This window comes from Eleginops maclovinus, chromosome 3 (assembly GCF_036324505.1).
Source record: "Eleginops maclovinus isolate JMC-PN-2008 ecotype Puerto Natales chromosome 3, JC_Emac_rtc_rv5, whole genome shotgun sequence".
Lineage (NCBI taxonomy): Eukaryota > Metazoa > Chordata > Actinopteri > Perciformes > Eleginopidae > Eleginops > Eleginops maclovinus.
The window spans coordinates 19832367-19860073 of record NC_086351.1 but is presented as its reverse complement, the minus strand read 5'-3'; the positions used below and the strand labels follow the sequence as shown (position 1 = coordinate 19860073).

The window sequence follows — 27707 nt, the reverse complement described above, 5'->3', positions numbered from 1 at the left end:
CTTTTCTGAAGCTCAGAGCGCATCTATTTTTAAATCTCAGCTGCCGCGGATCTAATCCTGAGGCCTGTTGAGTCTAGGTTAAACTGGGTCTGCAGCTTCATCATTGGATCTAATTCTGACAACATTATCTGAAGTCTGCTGACAGGCCGGAGATCATTTTGGATTAAAACTGGAGCATGCATCATGGCAAAGATATGACTCACTCATTGCTTTGAATAGATGTTTAGGGACTTTTGTGTCAGCATGATAAGCATACGTCTACATGAATAACCTGAATATCAACATTTTAGAATTATAAATATGTCAGATGCAAATGACCAAGAGTGTTCTTCTTTTCCCTCTTCAGAAGATGAACTTATCTGGTTTATTAAACATAGTTAACGGCTAATTTAACACAATTATATGTTATAGCATTGCCTTTGATGGTTTAATTTTAGTATTGAAAAAGTTGTTTTCATGTACTATGCAAGAAAATTCTTGGACATTTGAATAGTCAGCGCTGTTTTTTTTAGCAGGGTTTTCAGAAAAATGTGAGTCTTGAATTGGTCAGAACTATGGAATAAGGAATCATCCATCTTTTCTCTCTCCATCTTAACCTTTCTTAACCTCTGTTGTGCAAAAACTACAGGTTTAAAACGTAGTTGTAACTTAAAAAATGCAGTCAATTTGTTATTATCAGCCATGAGCAGCAGATACCTACCGGTTAGTTTGAAGTTTTAACCCCATGTTTTTGTCTCTTTGTAAATGAGTAACTAAAGAAGATATTACGTGTTCATTATGGGCGGCATTATCTTTATGAACAACTTCAAGCGCAGGATGTAAACATCATCATCGTGTCATGTTTTATCTAAAAAATGTTAACATCAGATGTAAAGGATAAGAGAAATAGTTAAAACATCTACATTTCAGACTTTTGTAATAACTACTTTTTGAAGTTATGAGAGTATCAATGGTACAGCAGTGGTGGAATGCAACAAAGTACTTAATTAAGTACTATTTTGAGGTAATTTCTGCCCTACCTTTCAGAGAAAAACATGTTTACATATTTTATGCACGTTTACTTCACCACTGTACATCTATCTGACAGGTTTAGTTAGTACTTAATTAAAAAAAATACGATTTGTGCAAACAACCATATGAAGAGGTTATAAAATATGATTGTTAGTTATACATTTAAAAAACTTCAACAGCATATAAGCATGCTTGTCCAATTGAATTGATACAATATGTTCCCTATCGGTTATAGCAATTTGGCGTGACAAAATAATTTGGTGCATCCCAAAGATTAAAGATTGGTGCATGGCATGCCACAATGTTTAAGTCATATAGTGAGCACATAATGCTACTTGTAATCTTCTTCAGAAGTACAAGTCAAGGATCTCTCCCTACATGTTTTAAGGCTGTGTTTTTATTTGCTTGGCTGGCTTTGTATGCTAAGCTGAAATCTGATCCTCCATAAGCCGTGAAGGTGGCAGCTATCCAGCCTTGCCTCCTTCTCCTCCCCCTCCATCTCCTCCTCCTTCACTTTACTGAACCACTAAAGTTTAAATTCAGGGTGTGTTGAAACTGCTCCTGATATTATCAACATTCCTTTCCCCTTGTGGGGTGTGGCTGCTCCTTATTGCAGTAAAATGTTTCCACTTCTACCTGAAGTAAATTTGAGAGACTAAGGGGTTTAAGAGAGGGATGGGAAAATGAAGAAGATGGGGAGAGCAAATATTCTTTATCATCCTCGACAATGGGCGGTGTTGTTCATCCTCCCTCTGTGTAAACTCTTGAAATTGCGTCTCATTTCAGCATTCTCAAAAACCATAATGACATATGCTCGGAATTCTTTTGTCCTGTAATCGGTTTGCTTTGTGTGCGAATAGACTCCCGAGTGCCTAGATGCATGTGGTTCCAGCCCTAAATGGCTGCAAGCTCAACCATGTGTTTGTAGATATTAACGGCATGCTGTTGCACATCTCAGTGGGCTTTTTTCCGCTGTGGTTTGCTTTAAACACATTGATGCCAAAGGATAGAATTAAAGAGTTAAAGCTATTTGATGTTAGATTTGTAAAAGAGGGGATTTCTTCTACTGTACTTTTAATAGAATAATTGTGATAAACAAATTGGTGGAAATCATGTCATTAGCAACAATTTGTGATTAAAAATACACATTTAATGTATCAGATTTATTTAAGACACTAGTATAGATCCTCTGTTTGAAAGAAAAAGAAAATGGTGGAGGCAAAAGTGTTCATTGGGAATGTGTTTTTCTGAGCCACAAGTGCTGGTGGTGTTGGATGGAACCAACCCATTATGTTGGTGGTCAGATTTGTTTATAGAAATTATACCAAACCATTCTAACAATGATACAGTGTTTGTTTGGTAACACGATTAAAATGTCTACAGCTACGCTACTGGCTTGGTGAGGTTGGGTTTATAGAGAGGAGTGCACTGAGTTGGATGCTAACATCATTAACATAACATGCTCACAAACAGAATGCTAACACATGGTTTGCTCTGTCGACCATGCATCTTAGTGTCAGTTAAGTGTGTTAGCATGTGCTAGTAAACAGTAAGTACAGCTGATGTAAGTGTCTTTAGCTGTGCAGGTATTAGAAATTGTCTCTAAAAGTTAGCAGATTCCTATTCCACTGCAAAAAGAACTCTGATTGTATGGAAGTCTATGAGAAAATGAACCTACTTCTCCCTTGATTTATTTTCTTAGTAAACATTTTCCTGACAACTTTGTGGAATCAATCCTTAATTTAAGTTGCTCCTCAATACAGCACAAGGTTAAGTTTGTAAATAATGCTTTCATATAGACTAACATAGTGTGTGGTTACCTTGTGATTTACAAGATGCTACCACAGTGTTGTCGAGTTAGTGTTTTGTCCATTGTTTTGGCCTTTTAGAACTTTTTTTTCACAAAGTGTTTATTTTAAAGTTCATACAATTATTGCAACATCTTGTTAACCTTACAACATTTTCTTGTTCTGCTTCCGGTTGCTCCACCCTCTTTGCTTAGTGTTTTTTTTTTTTCTGGCAAAAAAATACCCATAGTCCACAAACAAATGGGTGAAGTCAAGGCATACACTTTGTATATATATTCTGTATTAAACCAGAGTATCGGACTGATATAGTTTAAGAAAACTAAAAGAAAAAGTATGTACAGTTGTTAGACTCTTGGATTGATCTAGCAACCAACCGACATCAAGTATGAACAGACAAACCAAGCTGTCTATAGAATAGGAAATGTGCACAATAAGGCTTTATAAAACGACGCTACAAGTTCCCAAACCCGACCTTCCTCTGAACACTCCCATTTAGCAGTAATGCACTTGTGCAAATGCAGTTCATTGTATCAGTCAACATGTGTACAAAGTATTGCAAAATCAAGAAACCCAATGTCCCTTTCACTTCCATCATGAAATATGTTCAAAGCTTGAACTTGTGATTAAGAAAAAAAATGAAAAAAGGTTTCCTCTTACTTTCACTAAGCTCTCTCTTTCTGCTCATATAAAAAGCCCCATCTGGTTTTGATGAAGCCAGATGAGGAGGGCAGTGTAATAAGCATGTTGAGACCTTAATGATATGTCTCCTTTTGGCTGCAAAGATCTCATGACTAAGATATTCCACACTTTCTGCATCCGTCCAACTTGGGTCCCCTGCTAGTGTTTCCCATGAAGTTTAGAAATCCAGCTCTTGTAGGTGTAAGTACATGTTCAACCGCCCATACGTCACTGAGTTCTCAGTTACTGTGTACTGTTACTTCTACATTTCAGGTAACCTGGAGAACCATTGGTGTTCTGTTTGATTCAATTACACGATAGCCTTGTTTACACTGTGTAATCAACAACTTGTTAGAGAATCTCTTCAGTCCTTTTACCATTCTCATTCTTTATATCCTGATATGCTACAACTTTTTGGATCAAATTGCTCCATGTATAAATTCAGGATGTAGGGATAAATTGAAGCTTTCCTTTTCTTAACAATATGTTCTATATTTGCTCTGACTTTCTCTGAATTAATTGCCTCCCCACATACCACTCCTTAATTCCTTAGCTTGCCTAGACATTGAATGGAACTATAAAGGTGTGTCTTCAAAATGTGCGAACGTGGCTTGATATGAGTCAACACTCTCATACACCCACACGGACACACTTACACTGACACATTAAGTACCTTCATGTTCATACAGGTAATGTTCAACACCCAGCCACTGGAAGTAAATGGTTTTGGATGCCAGGTGAAATGATATCACTAGTGGTGGGGGGCAGTGTTTGGCAGGGATAGAACACACCTTGCCCTAAAGCCTAGCTGTCAACATAGTATACTATACTAGTCATACAGTGGACCATTATGAAGAGACTCAGCGTAAATAGGCCCCAAACTGTTGCGAAAGTGTACTGTAGATGAATATCTTCTAAAATAACACAATCTTCTTTTACAAAAGACAAGTTAAAGTCATTAGCAATGAAAATGTACAATGCTATTACAGCCACTCTTAGTCTTGCATGAGCTTTAAGCTTTTGGTGGCAAATCTTAGCTAATTTAAGATAACTTAAATTAGATTTTAAATTAGAGTCATTTTACATACTGTTTTACTTGTGCTTCTCATATGCTACATTTTTAGCTTGTTGCCACAGATGCTCTGTTTAACAAAGACACTTGTTGCTTCAACAGAAATTGGCTGATGAAACTGCCAAAATTCCTACTTGTCATTTGGATTCAACAACATATTAAGTAGTCAAAACTTCTACAGTATTTCTTGTTGATTCAAATATTTCACTCGTGGGAATATTGTGTCAAGGGTGTGATCTTAAAAATATGCTTTTTCATTGAGAAAGCATCTGTGTGTATAAGTAATGCGTGTTGTGTTGTATTTGTCTTTCTGAACACCATCTGCTTTGCACTTTCTTGGCAAAATCTAATGGATAACAGGAAGTGATGCACTTGATGTTTTCCAATTTGGTAGGATTAGAGACCCAGGAAGTGAAGTTCGAAAAAAAATGGTTACCGAAACGGTAATTAAAGTTGGTCAAAAACGGTCATCAAAGGGCAACTGATTTTATAAACTAGACATAATGCTTGAATGAAAAGTGAGAAATGCATCGTAACAATGAATCACAGTCAGGGTGCTTCAATGGGTGTGTTGATTTTGTAGAAGGTCATGCTCAAACAGAGTTATAAACTGATATATATCTCAGAAAATCCTTCGTGTCCAGGGTGTGGTCATTCATCACTAGCAGCCCTTCCCAATTTATCTCTTCCCTATTTTATCTCTTCCTGTTTTCGTCACAGTGAGTAACTAATTTGAAATGTCAGAGGAATGCTGTGAATAGGTAACAATAAACTATCAGGAAGTGTGTTTGTGAGCTTTTTACTATAAATGGTCGAAACCTTTTATAACCTCCTTAATTTCCCTCGGGATAAATAAAGCATCTTGAATCTTGAATCTACCTTTGGGCATACATTGTATATTGCTCATTACAGTTCAGTTCAGTGTAATATAAGTAGAGAACACATCAGCACACAAATGTTTTGTTTTTTTTTACAATCCCAGCCTATGTGTGGATTTTCTTGCACAAATGGTGAGATTATGTGATAGCACATGCAGGTTACAACACCTCGCCTCTCTGCGAAGCACTGCAAAAGGAAGGGGTGTGTTCCGAGCCCCGCCCACCCTGTCCTCAGAACACTAGCGCCACTAAATACACACTCGCTCATCACACACAAGGACAGGCCCAGACTTCATAGCCCACAGGCACCATATCCTAGGAAAGGAATAGAGTGAGAGGGAGAAAAGAAAGGAGGAGAGGGAGGGAGAAAGAAAACATAAGGAGGAAATAGACTGGCAAACCCAAAGAGGGAGTGGGGAGTTTGAAGGCGAGGGAAATCATAGGTTTGTGGGAGTGGATTGTGGCCACAGGATTGCTCTGACGACCCAGAGGGACAGATAGACGCAAGAGAAGCAGAAGTTGATATCAAGGGGGGAAACTTCGCCAAGGATATTTTTATTTTTGGGGATTTTTATTCTGACAAACGGTCACAATGAACTCTCAGCAGCAGAGGTACAGGAATTTCTCCTCTGATGGCATGGGCAGAGAGAGGACGCCCTCAGAGGAAGGGTATTACCAGGGGATGCTGAAGGCAATGGACGGCAGAAAAGGTAATAGTGGTTAATGGAAAAAGCTTGACTCAAAGTCTTGATCCTGATTCATTTGATAGATGTGCGGGATGCCGCTGGGCACAAATTAAGGGGTTTTCCACAAAGAGGAATGAAGAGAGTTTAATGTAATTAAAGCGTTGGAAAAGCTTGAAGAGCTTGAAGACTTCAATATAAGTTCTGATTGGTTATTGATTTGTATAATGCAGTCTATAATGTATACTAAGTCTATTGGTCAGATTTGAAATGCAATGGTTGGTTTGGTGATGTCACAAGTGTGTTTGGATGGTTTTAGATATTCTGTAGTAATCTAAAACATACCATGACAGACATGAGTTTATTTTCTGATCGGACTGTACTGTCCAGTCTTTCTCCACTCTGTGACTTAAGGATACTCCCCTTCTCTAAGGCATCAGCAGCTTCCTCTTTTCAGATTGGTCAGCAATGCCCATTCACAATTGTTGTTGTGTAGCATACAGTACATGTGTTTTGGGTTGATTGAGTCACCAAAGCTATACAGTCTATTTGCTCTAGTTTTGATGTAGCCAGGATGACTGGTGTCTAAGACTGAATGGTATCTTCCTTTTTTCGTGTTTGTCTGTTCCTCTTTTTTTCCCCCATTAATGTCTTGTTTTACCATGCATTGGTACTGTATACCGTCTTCAACACACTTAGAATGAGCCTAAAAATACATTTGACAAATGGTTAAAAGGGTCTGGAATCAGGTTTTTGTAAAAAGTAAACAATATAAGAATACTTTGCTATGAAGTCAATAATTCAAATCCTTACTAAAAAGAATTAAGCATTATCCCCTAAATGTATCTAATAGTAATCGTCGTTCAGAGGAAATGTGTTGTGTTATATTCTCAACTATTAAAATACTATTAATAATGCATAACTGTTTTATGTTATTGCTAATATTTGATCATATTGTATTATAGGTTAATCTTGTATTTTACTTATAAAATGTTAATCCACAAAGTACCTTGTTACTGAAACAAAGTAAAATTCTTAAAAATAATTCTCTTTAATATAATTATAGTAGCATAAAATGGAAATACCCAAGTACCTTAAACTGTTCTTCAGTGCAGTATTTTAATAAATGTACCAAGTTACAGTACTTTCCACTACTGCTGTTGACCTTTTTTGCTGGTTTGGAATATAAACCCCACACCTCAGTGAAACCTGTTTGTGTGTGGTGACATTTGATACATAAAGATCACCCGGCCTCTATAACCTTGTGTAGCCTTCACTTACAAAAAGTCCACAAACAGAACAGGATTAGGTAACATGGTGTGAACAGACTGCAGGGACGCAACCGGTCAAGGAGCAACTCCTCTGGGAAACCACTTGGTCTTCGGCCTGCTTGTAGTGTGTGTTGCCAATCATCACACTTCCAGTCTGGGTAACATTTTACCCTTTGGCAGGAAGTAGGACCACATAGTGAAGCACCCCCGCCCATATTGGTTTGAATGATAAATGAGGAGGTTAAAGGTCTGCGAGGTCTATGTATGGTTTCCATGGCAATGTAGTTCCATAACACATTTGCAGAAGTTGTTACTAACACCCTCCTGAGAAAGCAAACGTAGCCTCTGGGCGCTGATTTGGTTGAATCACAGCTCTTTGCTTTTCATTGCAAGGTGTGTCTCTGAGTTAAATCACTCCTTTAAGACTGATAAGACAGAGGACTTTGTGTGGGCGTCCATACTTTTTATGGCCGGATGTGGATGAAATAATTATGTGACAAGGTGGATGTATCAGTAATAATACATTAGGGAAGCAACAGATAATCTCTTTCAGAATAATTGATTTATTGTTCTGTTTGCAGAATGTCAGAAAGTAGTCAAAAATTTGGTCCAAGGTTTAGACAGTCCAATTTGATGTCTTGTTTTGTGAATCCAAAACTCATAAATAAAACATAAAAAGAGCAGGAAATCAAAATGTTTGAAACGCTGAAAGCAGCATTTCTGCCAATTTTAATTGATTATCAGAAAAGAGGGTGAATTTTATTATTATGTGTCTATTAAACCATTGCAGATTGAGTTTGCATGGCTGAAAACAGATTAAGCCATCCAATATGTTCATAATAAGTGATGCCACACCTTGTGGTTTTGGACTGATCTCCAATGGGAACATGGGCGTGTGCAGGTTTGTTTTCTTAGTAGGTGTGCTCCTTGCCAAGGTCTTGTTGTTTCTTGTTGTAAAATTGCACTCTAATAGTTATGCCGTGTCTTGTGATCATTGTGCAGAGATCATCATCTTCAACATTTTGGCCCATACGATGGAATCCTTTAATGAAGTTTTCGGCCCAAGAGCACAGCCAGTAGTGGTTTCATAAAGCGAGACACAACCTCGCCCTTATGAGGTTTTCTTGACAATAGTGGCTCATCTTCCCACAATGAATGTTCTTTGATGCAATCTGACTCAGTATCAGGCATGCACAGTCAGGAGACATATTTTCACCGAGTGATGAATCCTTTTGTCCTAGAGCTATCAAACGTGTCTGGGATTCTGGGGATTTACTTTGCTGATGCAATGTCAAATACATGAGTTGTCTTCTGGTTTCAATAAAGCCACATGTTTTTAGATGTTTTCTTAAAATGTCTGATGATTAACTCTGGTCTCTCTATTTTGCAGATGAACGAGATCGAGTACAGAAAAAGACCTTCACAAAATGGGTCAACAAGCACTTGATAAAGGTAAGACCTGTACTTGACTTTCACTGTTTCTTATGGTTTGTTAAGGCCTACAATGTCATGTTGTGTATTCGCAGATAAGTCACACTAAGCACAACACAGGAAGGGAAACGTACTGTAGACCTTCGCCACAAATGCCGTATCTTCCAATATTGCCAAAAGGGAAACATTTAGCTTATACGCTCTGTGATTCAGATCCGCCCATAAATGTTCCCCATTGGGTTCTTCATTGGCCCAACAACATTCCTTCAAAATTGGCAAGAGTTCTGGTACAGTAAAAGGACCTGATAACCTCTAAAAGAACAACATTTTTTTCCAATTACTTTTTATCACTTCAGTTATCGGTGTGGTCAGAAGTCATTATAGGCAACATCTATTTTTTGGGATGATTGAGTTTAAACTTGGGTAAAAAGGTGAAAAAAGTTTTTTGTTGAAGAATAATGCAAAACGATTCTCTTTTTTCAGCAAAGATAACTGAAGAAAAATATATATAACATTATTTTTGTGTCCAAAAGAAGACATAACAACAATGTTGTATTTCTTGATAACGCCCATTATATAAATCATTTTTATAAAGTAAAACTAACAAACATCATTTGAATCTTATTTTGAACATGTTGTAGTGGTGCTCTTCAGACTCCTATAGACAACATGAGTATTACAACAACAAACAGATACAACATATCCTTGCCAAAATATGTTGAATTTAACCAGATTTTTTTTATTATGAAAAACTGATGCATTTCTATATATACAACTTTGTTTCCCACCTGCTTCACAAACAAAAAGAATATATTTAAAATTAAGATCCTGGCAAAATATGTTTCAGACAAACACCTGTTCTTAAGTCATCAACACAGCAAAGAAAACTATTTTAATCAGATGTAGAAAAATGGTAGACAGAAAATAAAAAGAAGGAAAAAACACGGTCACTGACCACCGATGGCTAGCGTAGGAGTCTCATTCAATTACCAGAATACAATGTTATGTTGTGGTGTAAATTAAGTGACAGGCCATAATTATCTAAAATGCAATCCATCTCTCACCTTGAAATCTTAAAAAACAGTGGAAGTTATTTCCAACACCTCAGCCACCTCTCACATCAACACACATTAGCTAGTCATATGTCGTCTCACACTAGGGTTCTATAGTGCGCTGTGATGGGGAGGCTTACCAGAAGTCCAGTCTGTCACCATCTGACCAACTGTGTAAACCGTCCATCAGTGGTCGTCCACTCTCACCTACCTCACTCTGTAGTTTATAACTAGACCTGAAAGCCCTCCAATTCATCAACCTTTCATGGAAGTAAACAGGTCAGGATGGGGGTAAAGTCAAACAGGCCGTATTCCTCACTCTGAGGTTTCTCATTAGGAGTGAAAAATTACCCCCCGTAACACAATACCCCTCCCACAGAGAAGTAAAAATATCCCCACTTTTGCCACTTTTCGTCCAGGAAACTCCTGTTGGCAGCAATGCATTAACAGCCCTGTGACATTAAGTGCTTCCACATTATTTGTGTATTACAGACACAGGGCCATTCATTATTTGTTTTGAATAGGGAAAAATAATCACAAAGAGTGTTTTCCTTTCCATGAGTGTGCAGTGCTATTTTTGTTCAGCTACCAGTTTGAGATCACACTGTAGTTGTTACTCCACTCTTTTTTTTCTATTATCTGTGAATTTTGGAGGGTGAGTCACCGCCATCTGGACCCACTTAGCTTTTACTGTAAAGGCAAATTCTGGTCTTGGCCCGGCGCCAGTGGTGGTTAAGGCCAACGGTAGCACATGTGCTGTGCAGACTTCTGTGTCTGGTTTGCTACCTGCGTAATGCCCGGCCTTAAATGGCAGACATGCATTGAAGCGTGGGAAATAGGGCTGAAAGTAGTTTGCCAATTCATAAAATAGTAAAAAAAAAAAGTAGGCCAAAACAAGTTTATCAAAGTCCAAGGTGATGTCTTTAAATGTAAATCCAAAACTAAAATGCATTCAGTTTTAGATGGGGAAAAGAAATGTAATTGCTGAGAGACTGGAAACATATGTTTTACCTTTTTTGCATAAAAATAACATTATTCCTTCAGAATAATTGGTGATTATTTCAAGTTAACATTGCAGCTCTATTGATTGATCGAGGGAAGTTGATCAAGTATTAAAATCAATATTGTTGCTTTCATTTAAATAATAATAATCCATATTACATGAGCAGACAAGTGCTTGTTTTTCCAAAGGTTTTTCACATCAAGATTCTTGTCAAACATGCTTTTTGCTAAGAAGTGCAACAGATATCAACATAAAAGAACATCACCGCTTTCATTTCAGGAGAAAGGCTCATGTTTGGTTGGGAAAGTGTTAACTCTTTGGTTGAACATGAACCGCTGCTCCTCTGAGGTTAAACTGATTTAATGGCTTTATGGTTGGCTTGACAGGGGCATAACTGTAGGTGGGGTGCAGCCATAAAGGGCCATTGAGCGGTTTCCCTTACTCTGTAAATCTGTTTATACTGTGTGACGTCACACCAGTGGCAGAACAAAACTTGGTTTTCAAACAGAATCTAACATGTACTTGGCTTTCATTGGATCATTTTGAAGAGTTTAGAGGGGTTGCACAAGATGACGTCAATGACGCTAATGATTATCAGGAAGTTTACAGGACAGCTCATTTTGACTATGACAGGGCAATTTGTAGCGCAACACCTTCTTTTCAGCTGTAACAGTGGGGCGGGTCACATGGAGCAGGGGCTCAAGTAATTGAGGTGTGACGATAGATGACTCTTGAGTACACACACTAAGGAGGTACACTACAAGGTAATGATCAGTTTATATAGAGGCAATGAAGGGGTGGCACTAGAGAGTAAAACACGTATAGAACTTATATGTATCACCTTGAAAAAGTATTGTTATATTCCACTTTGCACGGCACACTGGTGAATAGTGTCAACATCTTTAACTGAAAGAAATGTCCCCATGTATACACCCCCATTAGGACAACGTTTTGTGGTTCAAGTTTTCTGAAATTCCATGTCAAAATATTCAAATAATGCATTATCTGATGCTAACTTGTGCCACATTGAGGAGGCATACATTGACAAAGTTAGTAAAGAACACACCTTTACATTAGTTTACATTTTTATTTCAGTTCAGTATTCAAGCGGCTCAAACCGCATCTTGAGAATGTTTTGAATGTGTAGACAGTGAACCCTAGTGGTGGCAGTGTTGGTTACCTTCACAAAAAGCAGGAGCATATGTAAGGTTTTGGATAACTGTGTTGAAACTGTTGCCAACAGAAATTAGACACTGTTGAAACTTGCATGAGAAATGTGCTTTCATTCCATTTGAGCGCCGACGCCTTCTTCGCGCACATGACCATGCGCACCCGCATTACAGAGGCCAAACTCAATCTGGTCGTACAGTAGAACTGATGCAAAGTGATACATTTTCCTGTCTAATATCATCATCTTAATCAACTAAATTCCCATTTCCTCCAAACAAATGCTCGTTATTTCATTGTCATTTATTTCTTCTCCTTTTCTCTCCTCCTTTGTTTCAATTCTGTCCCTTTCTCCATTGCTCATCCATCTGTTGTCCTCTTCACCAAGCATCAGAGGGCAGAGGTAGGTACTGGCATGGTTGTGCCTGGAGTGTTTTATATGTCTGATCATGGGGACTTTGCATGGAGACCAACTTAACATGTTTTCCCAAGCCTCTCCTTTATTCAAATCAGTTTTCTGGTTGCAAGTACACCACACCTTAGTTCTATGAACAGTGAATGCATAATTGAATTATTTTTGGTTGTCTTCTTTGTGTTTAAGTTGATTTGATTGCCACCAGTGCACTTTAAAAAACAATGTTTTACACATACCCATCAATCACTTTTCAGGGATGACGGCTGACATTTAGCATTGGCAGTAGTAGTCAGGACTGGCTGCTCAGGGCTATGCATTCCTGACCTGTGTAGAACTGTACTAGTGGAGAGAACACTCTGAGCACTGCATACAACTTATATTACACAGCTGGGTAACCCTTTTAGAATCAATATAAAGCACTTATATCTGAAATTGTTAACAACTTAAAACTGCATCCACAAAATTATCATTTGGTATCAATTACTCACCCTGTGTTTCCTTAAATAAAATAAAAGTTATTTTCTCACATGGTTCCTCTGTAAAGGATAAATCCCAAAACTTGATACATTGATTGATTAATTAATTAATTAATATGTAACAATTTGGAATGTATGTGAATGTTGTGTAATTAGTGTGTATTTTGATGCTTTGGCAACATTGTTCCTTTTAACTTTCATTCCAATAAAGCCTCTTTGAATTGAATTAAAATTGAAAATTGAATTGAATGGGGCAGATGTTTAACACCAGCAAACCTCTTTAAATGATCAATTTACCAACTCTTTCTTCATATGTTCCCTTTTTCCCAAACAAATGAATTTCCACTAAAACCTTACTATTCAAAACCTGCACAGACTTGCACAAGTAGCGCGCTTGCCCAAGTGTTTATGTGGAAGTTTGGTTTTAGGGAAACTTTAGAAGTATTTAGCATGAAATCTGATAAGTGAGAATTGGATTGTAGGGTTCCCTTACTTCAATCATCAAGAATCAGTTTTTAACCATCGTTCACCGGGGAGGAATGACAAATTCAAGGTACCCAGGGGTGACGTATAGATACAATAATGGTCTTTATCGGGATGAAGTAAGACTTTAAATGTATTTCTTCCATTCTATTTGACACTTAATTAGCTCTCACTAAAAACTACCCCAAAAGTGTTTTTATTCATTAATTCTTTAAAGTAAATTAGCTTTTTTCTCCGTTTGGCCATCAACAACTATCTTTGTAAAAAAAAACAGAATGTTGATTCAATGGAAGAACATCTAAATAAATGAAGTGCTCATGTTGTGTTTGTCTCCATTCAGTATTTAAACAATTGTACCAGCTGGTATTCCTGAAAAGCTTTCCCTTTTAAACGATATGGGTAATCCGGGTATTTCTTATTGTTTGCATCTTGAATCCTTGTGACACTTGTTTTACTTTCCCTGCAGTCGCAGCGTCATGTGACGGACCTGTATGAAGACCTTCGAGATGGACATAACCTGATCTCCCTGTTGGAGGTCCTCTCCGGGGAAACGCTGGTGAGTATCCGCCATGATGTCTGCATTTTGACCTTGGCTAGTATTAGCAACAAAGACACTGAAGCTTGGCTGCTTCTTTAACCTCAACCATCCTCCAAGCAACACCTAATCCAGACTAATTACATAAAGAGTACCTGTGTGCAGCCAACCTGGAATATCATCCCTGTGGCAACAAATTATAACCAATCGCAGCCAAGTTGTCACTCAAAGGCTTAACCCCAAACTGATCCCACCAGAGCAAAGACTTTCCTTACTGAAAGCAGCTCTTGAGTCTACCTTAACAGTTAGATTTTCTGTTCAGTTGTTTGACCCAATAGTTGTATTGCTCCATTAACACTACATGGTTTAGCTCTACTTGACTCAACACATTTTTGGCACCTGGTTCTTTTCATTTATGGTAGTTTTCCACTGTTGATAGAACCCTTCATTGTAGGTGGGATGATACATTTTTTGATGTAATGTTATGTCATGAATGTGCTGTTACAATGCCTCAACGGTACTTGAACAGGTCGCTGACACATTTCATTGTCAACCAAACAGACCAAACCTGTCTGCACTTGATCAATTGTCTGGTATATTTTTTGCCTGCTGCTATATTTTATACTTTGGTTCCAATGAATAGAGAAATTGAGGTTGCTTTTTATTCGGGTGCTAGCAGATGTGATATGTCACAATAATGACTGCTCTTTCTGACCAATCAGTGGGCTGCAGTGTTACAAATCTGCAATCTAGTGTTCCCGCATTCCATTTAACATCAGAATTTTAGGTTATTTAAAACCAGAAATTGTGAGTTGAGTTGAGTTGAGTTGAGTTGAGTTGAGAAGTACCATGCAGTGGAAAGGGAGTTCATGACTAAAATCTTAAGACTTACACACAAGTCTCACTGGATACTTTATTAATTTGATTACCCTAGGGATCATATTTGTACCGAAGCTTCTTTGCTGAAGTCATCATTGCTGCGTCCACCGCCTCTGCTCATCTTCTGAACGCATCCATAACCTTGACATATTAACTCCACCTTGGCCTGTGCTTGTGTGTGAACTATATTTCTATCTGATGCTCCTTCTCTACTCCTTCTCTTCCTCCTTTCCTTTTTTCCTTCTTATAACTTTCCTCTGTGTGCGCTGATCTTTGCCGCCTGGCCTCTTCTCTTTGCACTGCTCTTGATGGGGCTAGCCGAGGGAGAAAGACGTGGGCAGGAGCGCTCGGTTGGTGAGTGGGTTGATAACTTATAGTAGACATCCTGTTTGTTTCTTATTATTATTAAAACTCATCCACGCTTTCTCAGTGATCTGGCTGTGCATGATATCTGGACCTCCTCCATGCCGATTCAACTGTTTTGTTGCCTTCTGTCATTCACAGGCTTGGGTTTAGCATGTAGCAGCTGGATAAAAAACAATACTTTGTTTTGCTTAGCAGTATTTGATGTGTGTGTATTTGTCTATGGACTTTGCTCTGATAACTAGCATTACTTTCCTGATTTATATTCAAAGTTCAAAGGAAAAAAAGCTAATAAAAGCTTATTGTCAGATGTCTATGAATCAGTGGAAGCTGTAATTATGCCACTGTAATACATATTTCGAAAGGGTTTAAAAGTCCATTATACTTGTTTTTCCCCTATCTTTGTTAAACCCAATATCAGTTCAAATAGAATAAAATGCATAATTGTTTGATTAAATCACAACTTTGACACACTAGAATGAGGTTTTTAGAAGAATTTTCCAAGATTCACTGATTGTAACTACATTTATCCTTCCTGTTAAATGTCTTTCCATCTTATTTTCAGTTTTCCTTCCCATTTATTTCTACTTTAACCAAGTGGTTAAACTCATGTGACTAACTATTCAATTATTTTGTCTCTTCTGTCAGCCCAGGGAAAAAGGCCGCATGCGATTCCACAAACTGCAGAATGTACAGATAGCATTGGACTTCCTCAAACACAGACAGGTATGACACATAAATTGACCAAACACTTCCAATAGCATGTCACAAGACGACTCATTATGTTTTCACTTGAGTATCACCTTGTTTTTTCCTTTCTCAGGTGAAGCTGGTTAACATCAGAAATGACGACATAGCAGATGGGAACCCCAAGCTGACCCTGGGCCTGATATGGACCATCATTCTCCACTTCCAGGTCTCCTCTTCTGTCAGTGTTGTGTTTTATTTTATTATCCCTCTCTCTCTCTGGGATCTACGCCTGTCAGCTGCTGTTTCCTCATCTACCGGGAACCAATCAGAATGGAGTCTGCTCTTCGAAATTTCTCTTAAAAGTGAAATCCTCCAATCGAAAGAGTATAATTACCATGTTTATCCAATCGTTTACAACTAGTATAAGTCAAGTATTCAGGAAATTGGCATCAGTGTAAAGTAATAAAACACCATCAGGGTGTGTTAGCATGAGTCACTTTTCTGCTAAATCCTGAGAGGAGGGTGTGTCAGGAGTGTACTTGATTTCATGCTGTAATCCAAAACCCATGTCATATAACCAGGCCTTTTCCTGTGTATGCCAAGCAGTATTCCCCTGGCATCAGCCTATAATACTCTGGACCACACCTTATTATATCAGATGATTCTGATTGCCTTTATCATGGGAAATAAAATAGGCATTGGTGGAAAGAGGGTGGTGAGGGATGCTTTGGTGAAGGTGCCATTGTGTTACATTATGAACAATGTTCCCTGAGTCTTTATCCGTTGATAGAATCAAGAGGAAAATAGCTGGGTGTTGGCTATGGTGAGTCATAGAGATCAAAAGGGAGAGGAAAATTCCCCTTTTATCTTGCAACGTAGTTTTAAATGTGATTATCTTCAGAGAATTTAATTTAGAGAGAGGATAGGATTTAGTACGATCCGAGGTAAACAGAAGTGAAGGAAGATTTGCAATGAAAGAGTAACTCTAATACTTTTTAGTTGGTAGACATATTGTATATAGCTGACATGCGTTTTGATGCTGGTAAACAAAAAAACAAAACCTCAGGAATATATGACATAGCACTTTCTAAATCGCTTCTCTATTATTCCTTATAAAAGTTATATTAATGTGTTATAATCAGCATATAGTGATGTGTCATTTTAGCTAAGTAGTCATATATATTCTTGATGCTTTATAACAATAATCGCCATCCATTATAAAGCATGTTATCACAAATGTAATAATAATTCATAACTGCTGATCACATACTGACCTTTGTCATAGTGTGTAATAATTACTCTCTTTTTTTTTACTTTACTAAAAACTAGACATTTCTACATAATAAAAATGATCTCATTATTATGCATAATACATCACTAATAATACTAACATGACATATAACTATGTTTATTAAGCGTTACAGACTTGGTTACATAGAAAGTGCTAACTAAGATATTTTTTTAAAGATTATTCGTAATTGAAAAAAATATGTGTGGAGGAGGAGAATTTGAATGGCGATAAATAAATAAATACAAATTAATAATAAAAAACCCTACCCCTAACCCTAACACTTGCAATTACAAATATAAAGTTATCTTATACAGGTTTAAATTCAGGCTAATGATGACATTAACATTGTTGAAAATTAACAATGGGTGTCTGGTGAATATGTTCTTATGGTTTCCACTAATGACTAATTTCCTCCACATTACTCCAATATGGATTATTTACAAGTTATCCACCCTCCTGACAATGTATTTCTCTATTTATTTTAGATCTCAGATATTCAGATCAATGGCCTGTCAGACGACATGACCGCCAAGGAGAAGCTGCTGCTCTGGTCCCAGAGGATGACGGACGGCTACCAGAACATCCGCTGCGACAACTTCACCACCAGCTGGAGGGATGGCAAGCTCTTCAACGCTGTCATCCACAAACACCAGTGAGTGGGGGCTTTATTTCCGGGATCAGCAGCAATGCAATTAGTAGTAGCATGTAGAGTATAATAGTCAGCAGTAAAATGTCAAATTTAAACATTTTTTCAAAGTGCAGGGCTTTTGTATTACAACAGCAATTTCCATGTTGTCTGTACTTGCTACCACCTATGGGTTTTGTTCAATGGTGAGTGCAGTGAAGCAGGAGTGAGATCTGGGCACGCTTCAAAAAGTAAAATCACAAGTTCTGTAATTAAATTCCACTCTCATTATTGACAAGAGCTCACGTCTAAATTATACACCTGATAACCAACGCATTGCTCTGATTCTTCACTGTTTTGTATCTGATTACATTTAATGGAAAGGTATTGCTGTATAGATTAAAGGCATAACCTCCATGTTGTTGCATTAGGACTTCAATAAATAACATGCATGCGTGTCTGTTTAATCAGGTATATAAACAAGGAGGTAACACGACAGTGGACACTGTCAAGTGACGCACACGGCTGGGATACGCTTGTTTTGTTGCAGTTTGTGTCTTATGAAGTTATTAAAACGTTTTGTGTGATCCCATTAATCATGATATAATTAGCAAAAAAGCTAATCCTAGGCCCACAGTAAAAAGCAGATATCTAAATCACGAGATCAAAATGTTTCGTCAAAATCATTTGCTAGCTTTAGCCAAATTAGTATTTACTTTTCTGTACATGACAGCACTACTGCTTTAATAAAAGCCAAAAACTGAATACCTCTAAACATTACTAGCATTTAGGCTAGACATACCAAAGTTAGGCGTTGGAGATGAGTAATCCTGTACCACTTTAAGATTATAAATCCTTTATTAAACATGATTCGTTCGAGTGTTTGGGAATAAAAAGTAAATATGCTTGCTATTTGCTATTGAAAAAACAAACCATCATAATCCCACTTAAACTGTTGTGTGTCTTTATAGCTAAATTAGTGGTTAAGGATTGCTTTGTGTGGGAGCATCCTGGGAAACCAATATGCATTTCTTTCTCAGGAAGATATGTCAACACAACATAATTGTTTGGGATTCATGCAGAGGAGTCCAGAAATCAAAGTGGCATTAAGAGAAAGTTAAATGCTGAGCATGATTATTTGGACCCATTATGCATTTAAAGAAAGAGATGCCTGCAAGGGCAGGTTTCCTTGAACTGAAACTTGTTTCCCTTTTTGGAGACACCTGGGGCTGGATTAGTGCTGTATTTCAAAGCAGTCATGGGTGCGGTGTGTGGGCGTAACTGTAGCACTCTGTGGCTGCTGCATGCAAACTCTGGCATTACTTTGTGTTGAGGAAAAGTTAAGGGCATCCTGGTGCGGAAAATGAGTGTCGAGGGTTTTAAGATCGACGGTATACTGATTTCCAAAGCTACATTTAAGTTTAGAGCGCATGTAGCAAACTCGGAATAGGTTGTACACATAGGAGGCTGTTTCAGAAGGATTAAGGGGATTTTCAAATTACTATGGACACCTTTGACTACGCATTGGATCGATTTACGTGGAACCATCAAGCCTTTAAAGATTCAAGATTCAAGATTCAAGAAGGATGAGTTAGCTGAAGCTGAAAGGCCAACCCCTAACGTATTTACTTGGATCATCTGGTAGATTTTTACGATGCTCAGTTTAAAAAAGAAGTCTAAAAAGAAGAAGGGAAGGCTGGGCTTCATCGGGGGCAGGTCAGGATCCGGCAGCCATGTCGATAACCGGGTTGTCATGTTGTGTGAGGATATCCCGTCAGAAGGATCCTCCTTGGACTCAGGGTTGGGCTTCCAAAGCTCTGAGGCCCGCTCTGGCAGCGACAAACTGGGCCACGGATGGAGGTCCAACAGCTTTCATGTAAAAGAGGGACAGAAGTTGTCCTCTAGGCCAACAAAGCATTACTTTGTCCGAGAAACCCGCCATGTGGAGGCTTCTCCGGTTCATGGATGTAATGCAGGACGTTCCACTTTATGCATCAGAGAGGCGTATGAAGCTTTTTTTGTCAACATATTGTATTTGCTTAGTAAATGGCAAAATCAGTACTGCCAGGATATGCATTGCATATTTGAATTTGTGAATTTAATAATGTTTATGAAAGCTCTGTTCAAGACAAATATGCATGCCTTAAAGATGAGTTTCTGCAATGCGTGACCTTTTGTCTGTTCACGCATTCAAATTGTGGGCGAGTACCTAATTCACATATGTCATCATGATTACGTTAGCTTCTCTCTACATTTCATTTGACCTTTAGATGACATCTGCCAGAGAATTTTAAACACCCAGAGGCAAAAAAGGGAGGTGCTCGTACCGGTCCATCAGAGAGATAATAAGTGGGCTTTTAAATAGCATGCAACCATTGGCAGAAGGTCTTAAAAAGCATAGCCACTGCTGTTTGTGTTATACCATACCCTACCTTGAGAAAGTACACCAGTAAAGATGAATTGAAGTCAAAGAATCTATCAAAATATGTTGTGTATTCATATTTTTGCCCAACTTCAGTCCAGATCTTCAGTCCCAATTTTTCAGAATTGTATCCTTTTAGAAGACAGTTTTTTCATTTCCCTAGAGTAAATCTGTATTTCTGAGGCCGAAATACAACACTACATATGCACAGACTTGAACACTTATACATGCGATCAAATTTACAATGGAACTGTTGCAATGGGAACTATATTAGAATATAACTATAACGAAGACACCTTCATGTACCCAGTTGGTAATCAATTGTTTATTGTTGTGTTCCCACAGTCCCAGACTCATTGACATGGGCAGAGTGTACCAACAGTCCAACCAAGAGAACCTGGAGCAAGCCTTTAGTGTGGCGGAGAGAGACCTGGGAGTGACCCGCCTCCTGGACCCAGAGGGTAATACTGGGCCAAAGTCGATTCATCTGAAATACCAGTTATTGATGTGCTCTGCTGTGATAATACTTTAAGATACTGACATTTTTTTTCTACTTTCAGACGTGGATGTCCCACACCCTGACGAGAAGTCCATCATCACTTACGTTTCATCCCTGTATGATGTCATGCCTAGGATGGATGTGCATGATGGCGCCAGATCTAGCGTGAGCAAAACTTATTCCATCCAGCGAGTCATAGTTTATGCCTAATTTAAAAAGTGAAAATTCACTTCGAAATAAATAAAAACATATATGGCACTTGGCTTTCTGCGCTCAAAACAGCAAAAACATGCATTTTAAAAACTCAAGGGCAATATCTCCTACAAATCCTAATCCTGTTATGCAAGATAATTTACAGAACACGTTGTGAGCCGGTTCATGTACTGTAAGGACTTTATTCTTTCTACTGAACAACATACGCCAACTGCATCTAATTGTAGCGAAAGGTTATTTTTTACTTGTTGATGGGTGTAGTAAAATGTTGGGTCGAACTGTCCCTTTAAGCTAAAAACTTAATGCAAGTTTAAAATACAAAAATGTTTGCTATCATTTTTTTTCTTTTGATTGCTTGATCAGATTTAATCCAACCTGAAGAGGCTTGTGACTCTGCTTATAAGAAAGCTTTTGTTCGCCCTGTTTTATAATGCTCCCAGAAAAGCAAACATATAAATAGAGTAGAGTTGTGAAATTGTATAAATGGTAAATTAGCAACCTGTGGTTTTAACACTGCATAAGCCAAAGGGGTTATGCTCCTATATCACGTATTATCTGTTTACACAAACTATGGCTGTGGTGGTGTATTCACGCCGATAATGATATGCTGGGGCGTTTCATTTCTTGTTGGATTTCAAGTCCTAATTTTAACCCTTACCTCCCTTTAAAAATGTATGTATTACTATGTTCCCAAAAATCTAATCAACTAATAATGCTTAATAGAAGACGCCATTAAAATGTTAAATAATGAAAGTATTTTCCACTTTCCCAGTTCTGTTCATAACCAGCCTTTTTACAATTTTAAACCCTTGAAATATTTTGTTTATGTAATGCCATTGTTCTTTGTTAAAAAAAATAACAAATCTTAAAATAATAATAATAATAAAACTACAATTTTGAATTTAGGATTTAGAGTGAAATACTATAAAATACGTAATTTGCATCTCTGTCTTAAGTGTCTGAGCATCTGTATTTTAGATGCAGTAATTATTTACGTATTATATCAGCTGAGTGGAAATTTTGTTTGAAAGAAATTCCAAAATGTGCAACAAAATAGCAAAAACAATAAATACATCTAAAAGCCCAAAATGTTCTTAGCGAAACAAATGTTTTTAACTTGAATTTTCTTATTTTTTCTCATTACTGCACACAGTTTTGGAACTTTGGGAGAGCTGAATAAATATCCTGCTGTCCGTCTGTCTCTCAGCATTGTCTCCTCCACCTCTGTCCCTGTTTTTATTAACCCCTTCTCCACGAATCTGCTTCCTTTTCCACTCACACAAGACATGGATTGTTCCGTACCTAATTGAGTTTAGCTAGAGTGATCGAACATGGCGACGCAGGAGAATAAGTTCCCTCCTGTCTGTTGTTGTTAAACCCCCCAACTGTGTTTTTCTGCTGTGTCGGCTGCAGGAGCTGGAGCTGCGCTGGCAGGAATACTACGAGCTGGTGACTGTTCTGCTCCAGTGGATCCGCCACCATGTCACAATCTTCGGGGAGAGGAAGTTCCCTGCCAGCTATGAGGAGATCGAGGTGAGATGATATGCTGGTTTTACTCGGCTTGAGATTTGTCTTGGTTATTTTTGTAGTCAACCAATAATGAAGAGCAAAATATATTTCCTTAATGCTCTTTGTGAAAATCTTTCAGAATCAGAATGTATTGTTTATTCTGGGGAAATATGATTTTGTGACAGTTGCTCGATTTGAATACATTTACAGATGAATAAAAGAAACCAGTAAAAAATCTGAAAAAAAACTGAAGCTAAAGTTAAAATCTGCAGTAAAAATAAAAAGTACATATAATAATATAAGCATAACAAGTTGAAGTAACAAACATGTTTAATATTTATAAACAAAAGAAGTAAAATTGTGAACATTGTCCTACAGTATAACATGTACAGTATATTACAATATATACAGTTGTGCAATACTTATATTACAATATTAATGCTGAATTGCACAGTTTAAAAGGGTTTGGCTGCTTAAAGTGAAGTATGTCATGTAAAGTTATATCAAAGTAATGAAGTGAATGTGTTATTATTGTAAAAAATAATATATTTATATTGTTAGATCAAAAAACACATTTATATAATGTCTATCTAAGCAGATAAAGGCATCTGTATTTGCAGTTGTTGTGCCGTAAAGTGGGTGGGGCAGTGCTGGGAAAATGCAGCCAAAAGGCAGATAATAGCATAATCCCAAGGAGAATGACAACTGTGCCACTCCCTGTGTCTGCTGCAAATAAAAGCATAGTGCAACCCTTTGGTTTGATTCTCTTTTGAAGTCAAATAGTCTTCCACAAAGCATCTCAAAAGTAGCGATTTTGTCCTGCTTTAACACAGTTCTGTCTGGTTAGAGAGTAAGAAACATTTTACTTAAATAATACAGATATTGAAGTTATTTGACTACAAATTCAAACTCAGTTAACACCAGTCATGTGAAGGAACAAATGGAGGACAGCAAGTCACTGTGAACTCACCGTAGCGTGATGTGTTAATGTGATCATTCTGTTTACAAAATTAGGATTCCAAGGTCATTTTCACACAAGTACAACATTGTGTCATGTAACACAATTTAAGTCAAGGTGTCAGGATTTGTTCTCAAAAGGAAGAGTATTTTTGTTCGGGAACAAAAGCACATTTTTGAGGGGCTAAAATGTAAATTGTTTAAATGAATAAAACCTAACTACCATGTTAGAAACATAATTATAATTTTATTTTTGTGTCTTTGTTTTCTTTAGCTTCTTTGGCGCCAGTTTTCAAAGTTCAAGGAGACCGAGCTGCCAGTGAAAGAGACCGACAAGAACCGGTCTAAACACATCTACCAGTCCTTTGAGGCAAGCTAACCAATAATGTTCTATTCTTGTGTGTTTTGTTTTACACTGTTCTTTTGAGTTATGGCTTATGCATTCTCCTTTCCACTTGCCCACAGAGTGCCGTGCAGGCTGGTCAGGTGAAGGTCCCTCCAGGCTACCATCCCCTTGATGTGGAGAAAGAATGGGGTCGACTTCACATGGCCATCCTGGAAAGAGAACGGCTGCTCAGGATAGAGTTTGAGAGGTTAGCATATGCAATACAAGCCTATATTTATATATTTATGATTGACATTTGTATTCTACTTGTCTAAGCAAGGAGTGTTGTGTTTACAGCACATACTTTATTATAAATAAGACATCTAATATTAAGCTGCTAAGTAAAAGACATCTAGTAGCTAGCTAGCTATCCTGCAACACTTCCAACATCAACAAAGATATGCTCAAGAAGGTTTAGCAAAAATATATCATTGCCAATTATTTATTTAGTAGTCCTCAGTGCCATCAAAATGTGGTCAAGGTTGTCTGTCCGTCTTTTGTTCGTCCACTTTTTTGTGTGAACGCAATATCTAAGAAACACCTAAAGGGTATTTCTTTAAAATTAACTTTCATTTATTTATTTATTTAAAGGACAGTGCACGTTGATCAACATTTCTGTAAACCTGCCAGTATTAACCAGCAGGCTAATTTTCAACTGTAGTCCTTTGGCAAGATGTTCAAATAACCACAAAAAGACAAGAGCAACTGCAACAACATAACAATAAATAGGAACAGACAAACATGCAAACAGATGAAATACTATCATACTATGCAGTCAGTAAAGGTGTTCACATTGGCCACAAAATTGATTCATTTACTGGGATTCAAAGATGAAATTATTAAATTGTTGTGCTCTAAAGTCTCTCTGACTTCACAAACGCATGTTGGCTATTACTCAAGGAAGCATTCGCTAATCATGGCAATATAACAAAAAATTATGTAGCAATGACACTTTTGACAGAAATGGATATAAACTGCGACTGGTGGACATTTTGGTTGACTTTTGACTAAAGTTGTGTCTTGAACAAACAACTAGGAATGCTTATCACCATCACATATGTTTTAGTCGCAGATTTATGGCATCAGTTTCCTGCCAAACATGTTTTGCCAAACATTCCTGTCATTATCAATTTGGATTCTATCAACACAAGAAGATGTGTTCAGCATAATAGGACCCAAACATATATAATTAAATTGAAATATAATAGAATGAGACAGATTATAAATGCTCTTGTGTATTTAGAGGAGCGTTGCTTCATGCCTGGAAAATGGGATAGTTTGGTTTCACAAGATTGCCCGGTCATCTCGAAGGCTAGTGGCCTTGTGTATGATTCAGAGATGTGGAATGAGCAGACTAAATGTTTTTGTCAGAAAGCAGACAGAGACAGAGACGCAGCAGAGTTTTTTCCAATAGAGACAATAGGAGAGTGAGAAGGACTGAGGTCCTCGGAGCTGGAACTGTAGTCTTTATGAAAGCGTTGAGGAATGGCATTTGTGGGTGACCCTCATAAACTGGAGTATTTGCTGCACCGTTCATGGCCGTAAGTGATCTTTAGCTTCTGGTAGTCTGAATGCAACATGGTTGTCTGATTTGGGATTTTGTCCTAGAATTGCAAAGGGGGGATTAATACTGTGAAGTTGGGACAGGGACAAATGTAATTAGTTGTATTGATCCTAATTTGTTTTTTTGATCATATCCAGACTTGAGAGGCTGCAGAGGATTGTCACTAAAGTCCAGATGGAGTCAGGGTCTTGCGATACCCAACTCAGCCACTTGGAGGCCCTGCTGCAGACGGTGAGTCCTTAGACTAATATTAGAAATACACAACTTCTATGTTTGTTCAAGGAGAAAATAATCCAGAATAACATCATTTGAACCAATGTGGCTTTGGTTTATTTCATACTTACTATTAATTTCTGTTGAATCATATATTTCAGAAAATATTCAACCTAAACTTTATGAAGGTTATTTGTCAAATATGAAGTGCCAAGCTCCAAATGAAAAACAAAAATGGAATCTCTATATCCTCCAAGCAATACATGGGCTAATGTGTATGTGTCAATCCCTGTCACAATATTTATTAAATTCATTTAGTTGACATTTGAATAAAGGAGATGGATTTTCTGCTTTCTTGCTTCTATCCCTTCAGGACATCCGTCTGCTGAATGCAGGGAAACCAGCTCAGCACACAGCAGAGATAGAGAAGGAGCTGGACAAGGCTGAGAACCAGATCCACCTTCTCTTCAACGATGTGCAGGTTCTTAAGGACGAGCGCCACCCTCAGGCCGAGACGATGTACCGCAGGTGGGTGCAAAATGTGCTGCATTCAAATTCATTTTAACATTATACGCAGAGGGGTAAAATAGGCAACTGCAAATCAGAGGATCATCAGTTTGATCCCAACATGTCAAAGTGTCCTTGTGCCAGATACTTAACCCAAATCAAAAGACATAAAACATTGCAATACATTCATACAATGATGAGGTATTTTTTTTAGGGTTGCCCCAGAATTATATTGGGATGTTTCCATTGACTCTTGAAATATTGCAGAAAACACAACCTTTGAAAAATACATATTTATGATATTTCCAGGGTAAACCATTCCAGGGTTTTAGGGCTTATTCCTGCACCACTCTATAGACAAAACTGATCAAGTAAGTCGCAGGAATAGGAAAAGTATGTAATTCTCTCGTCTCCACAGGGTTTACCGCATCCATGAGCGCCTGGTGAACTTGCGCACCGACTACAACCTCCGCCTGAAGTCCTCCACTACCATTACCCAGGTCATCAAGCCCAATACCGTCAAGCAGATCCCCTTGAAGGTGCGGCCTGATAAGGACGATGTGACCCTTCACTATCTCAAAGACCTCCTGATCTGGGTGGAGGAGAACCAGATTCGCATCGACGAGGCCGAGTGGGGCACTGATCTGCCCTCGGTGGAGTCCCAGTTGGGCAGCCACAGAGGCCTGCACCAGACCATAGAGGACTTCCGCGCCAAGATTGAACGGGCGAGGGCTGACGAGGTAGCTCATCGGAAGGGATTAATCACTGTGATGTTATGCTGATGATGCTGTGCTGTTGATTTTTAAAGTAAACCATTCCTCTATCTTCTGCAGAGCCAGATTTCTCCAGTCAGCAGGGGCGCATACAGAGAGTACATGGGTAAACTGGATCTTCAGTATGCCAAACTTCAGGTAAATATTTTCATGTATCAACCCGCACTGAATGGAAAGGCTATAAGTTGTAGTTCTTAGTATCTGAAGGCTGTTTATTTTTCTTTCAGAACTCTTCCAAGTCCCGTCTGAGGAACTTGGATTCGCTCCACGTCTTTATCAGCGCTTCCACGAAAGAACTGATGTGGTTGAACGACAAGGAAGAGGAGGAGGTCAACTTCGACTGGAGCGACAAGAACCCTAATATGACGGCCAAGAAAGACAACTACTCGGTGTGTTATCAAAGAGTTTGTTTTTGAATCAGAAACATTTTATTTTTCCCAACGCAGGAGAAACTGAAGTGGACAGTGGAAGATATTTGGATGAATTATTTCAATTAATCCACATGATTTTTCCCCCAAGATTGCGATCATTTACAGATTTATTTTTCATTGTTCAGGGTCTAATGCGAGAGCTGGAGCTAAGGGAGAAGAAAGTCAACGATCTGCAGGCCATTGGAGAGAGACTTGTCAGGGATCGACATCCTGGCAAGCAGACTGTTGAGGTAATTACTGTTATAACAAGGCTTAGTATATAAATGGGTTATAATAGATCAACTTGGACATTAAAGAGGCCCTATTATTCTTTTTGGGGGATTTTCCCTTCCCTGTAGTGTATTGTATTGGTTTGTGTGCATATAAATGGTCCACAAAGGCTAAAATCCTCAAGTCCCTCCCGAGGGAGTTTCTCTCCCACAC

General features: G+C 38.1%; 1 protein-coding gene across 15 annotated transcripts in view; it reads left to right on the top strand.

The window, feature by feature from the left end:
- LOC134861332 (plectin-like) overlaps window positions 1-27707 on the top strand; it is a 133255-nt gene that overhangs the window by 82607 nt on the left and 22941 nt on the right. For 4 of the 15 annotated variants that reach the window (XM_063878451.1, XM_063878459.1, XM_063878457.1 and 1 more), the window contains 17 exons: window positions 8792-8853; window positions 12443-12457; window positions 13895-13984; window positions 15854-15931; window positions 16029-16133; window positions 17672-17838; window positions 20579-20694; window positions 20794-20897; window positions 22359-22478; window positions 23686-23781; window positions 23877-24004; window positions 25498-25591; window positions 25947-26101; window positions 26499-26820; window positions 26914-26991; window positions 27081-27242; window positions 27410-27514. In XM_063878451.1, coding sequence (XP_063734521.1) covers window positions 8792-8853; window positions 12443-12457; window positions 13895-13984; window positions 15854-15931; window positions 16029-16133; window positions 17672-17838; window positions 20579-20694; window positions 20794-20897; window positions 22359-22478; window positions 23686-23781; window positions 23877-24004; window positions 25498-25591; window positions 25947-26101; window positions 26499-26820; window positions 26914-26991; window positions 27081-27242; window positions 27410-27514 — 1997 coding nt within the window. Of the gene's footprint in view, window positions 1-5817; window positions 6158-8791; window positions 8854-12442; window positions 12458-13894; window positions 13985-15853; window positions 15932-16028; window positions 16134-17671; window positions 17839-20578; window positions 20695-20793; window positions 20898-22358; window positions 22479-23685; window positions 23782-23876; window positions 24005-25497; window positions 25592-25946; window positions 26102-26498; window positions 26821-26913; window positions 26992-27080; window positions 27243-27409; window positions 27515-27707 lie in introns of those variants that run through there. The other 11 variants (XM_063878454.1, XM_063878461.1, XM_063878462.1 and 8 more) reach the window with 6 other exon arrangements.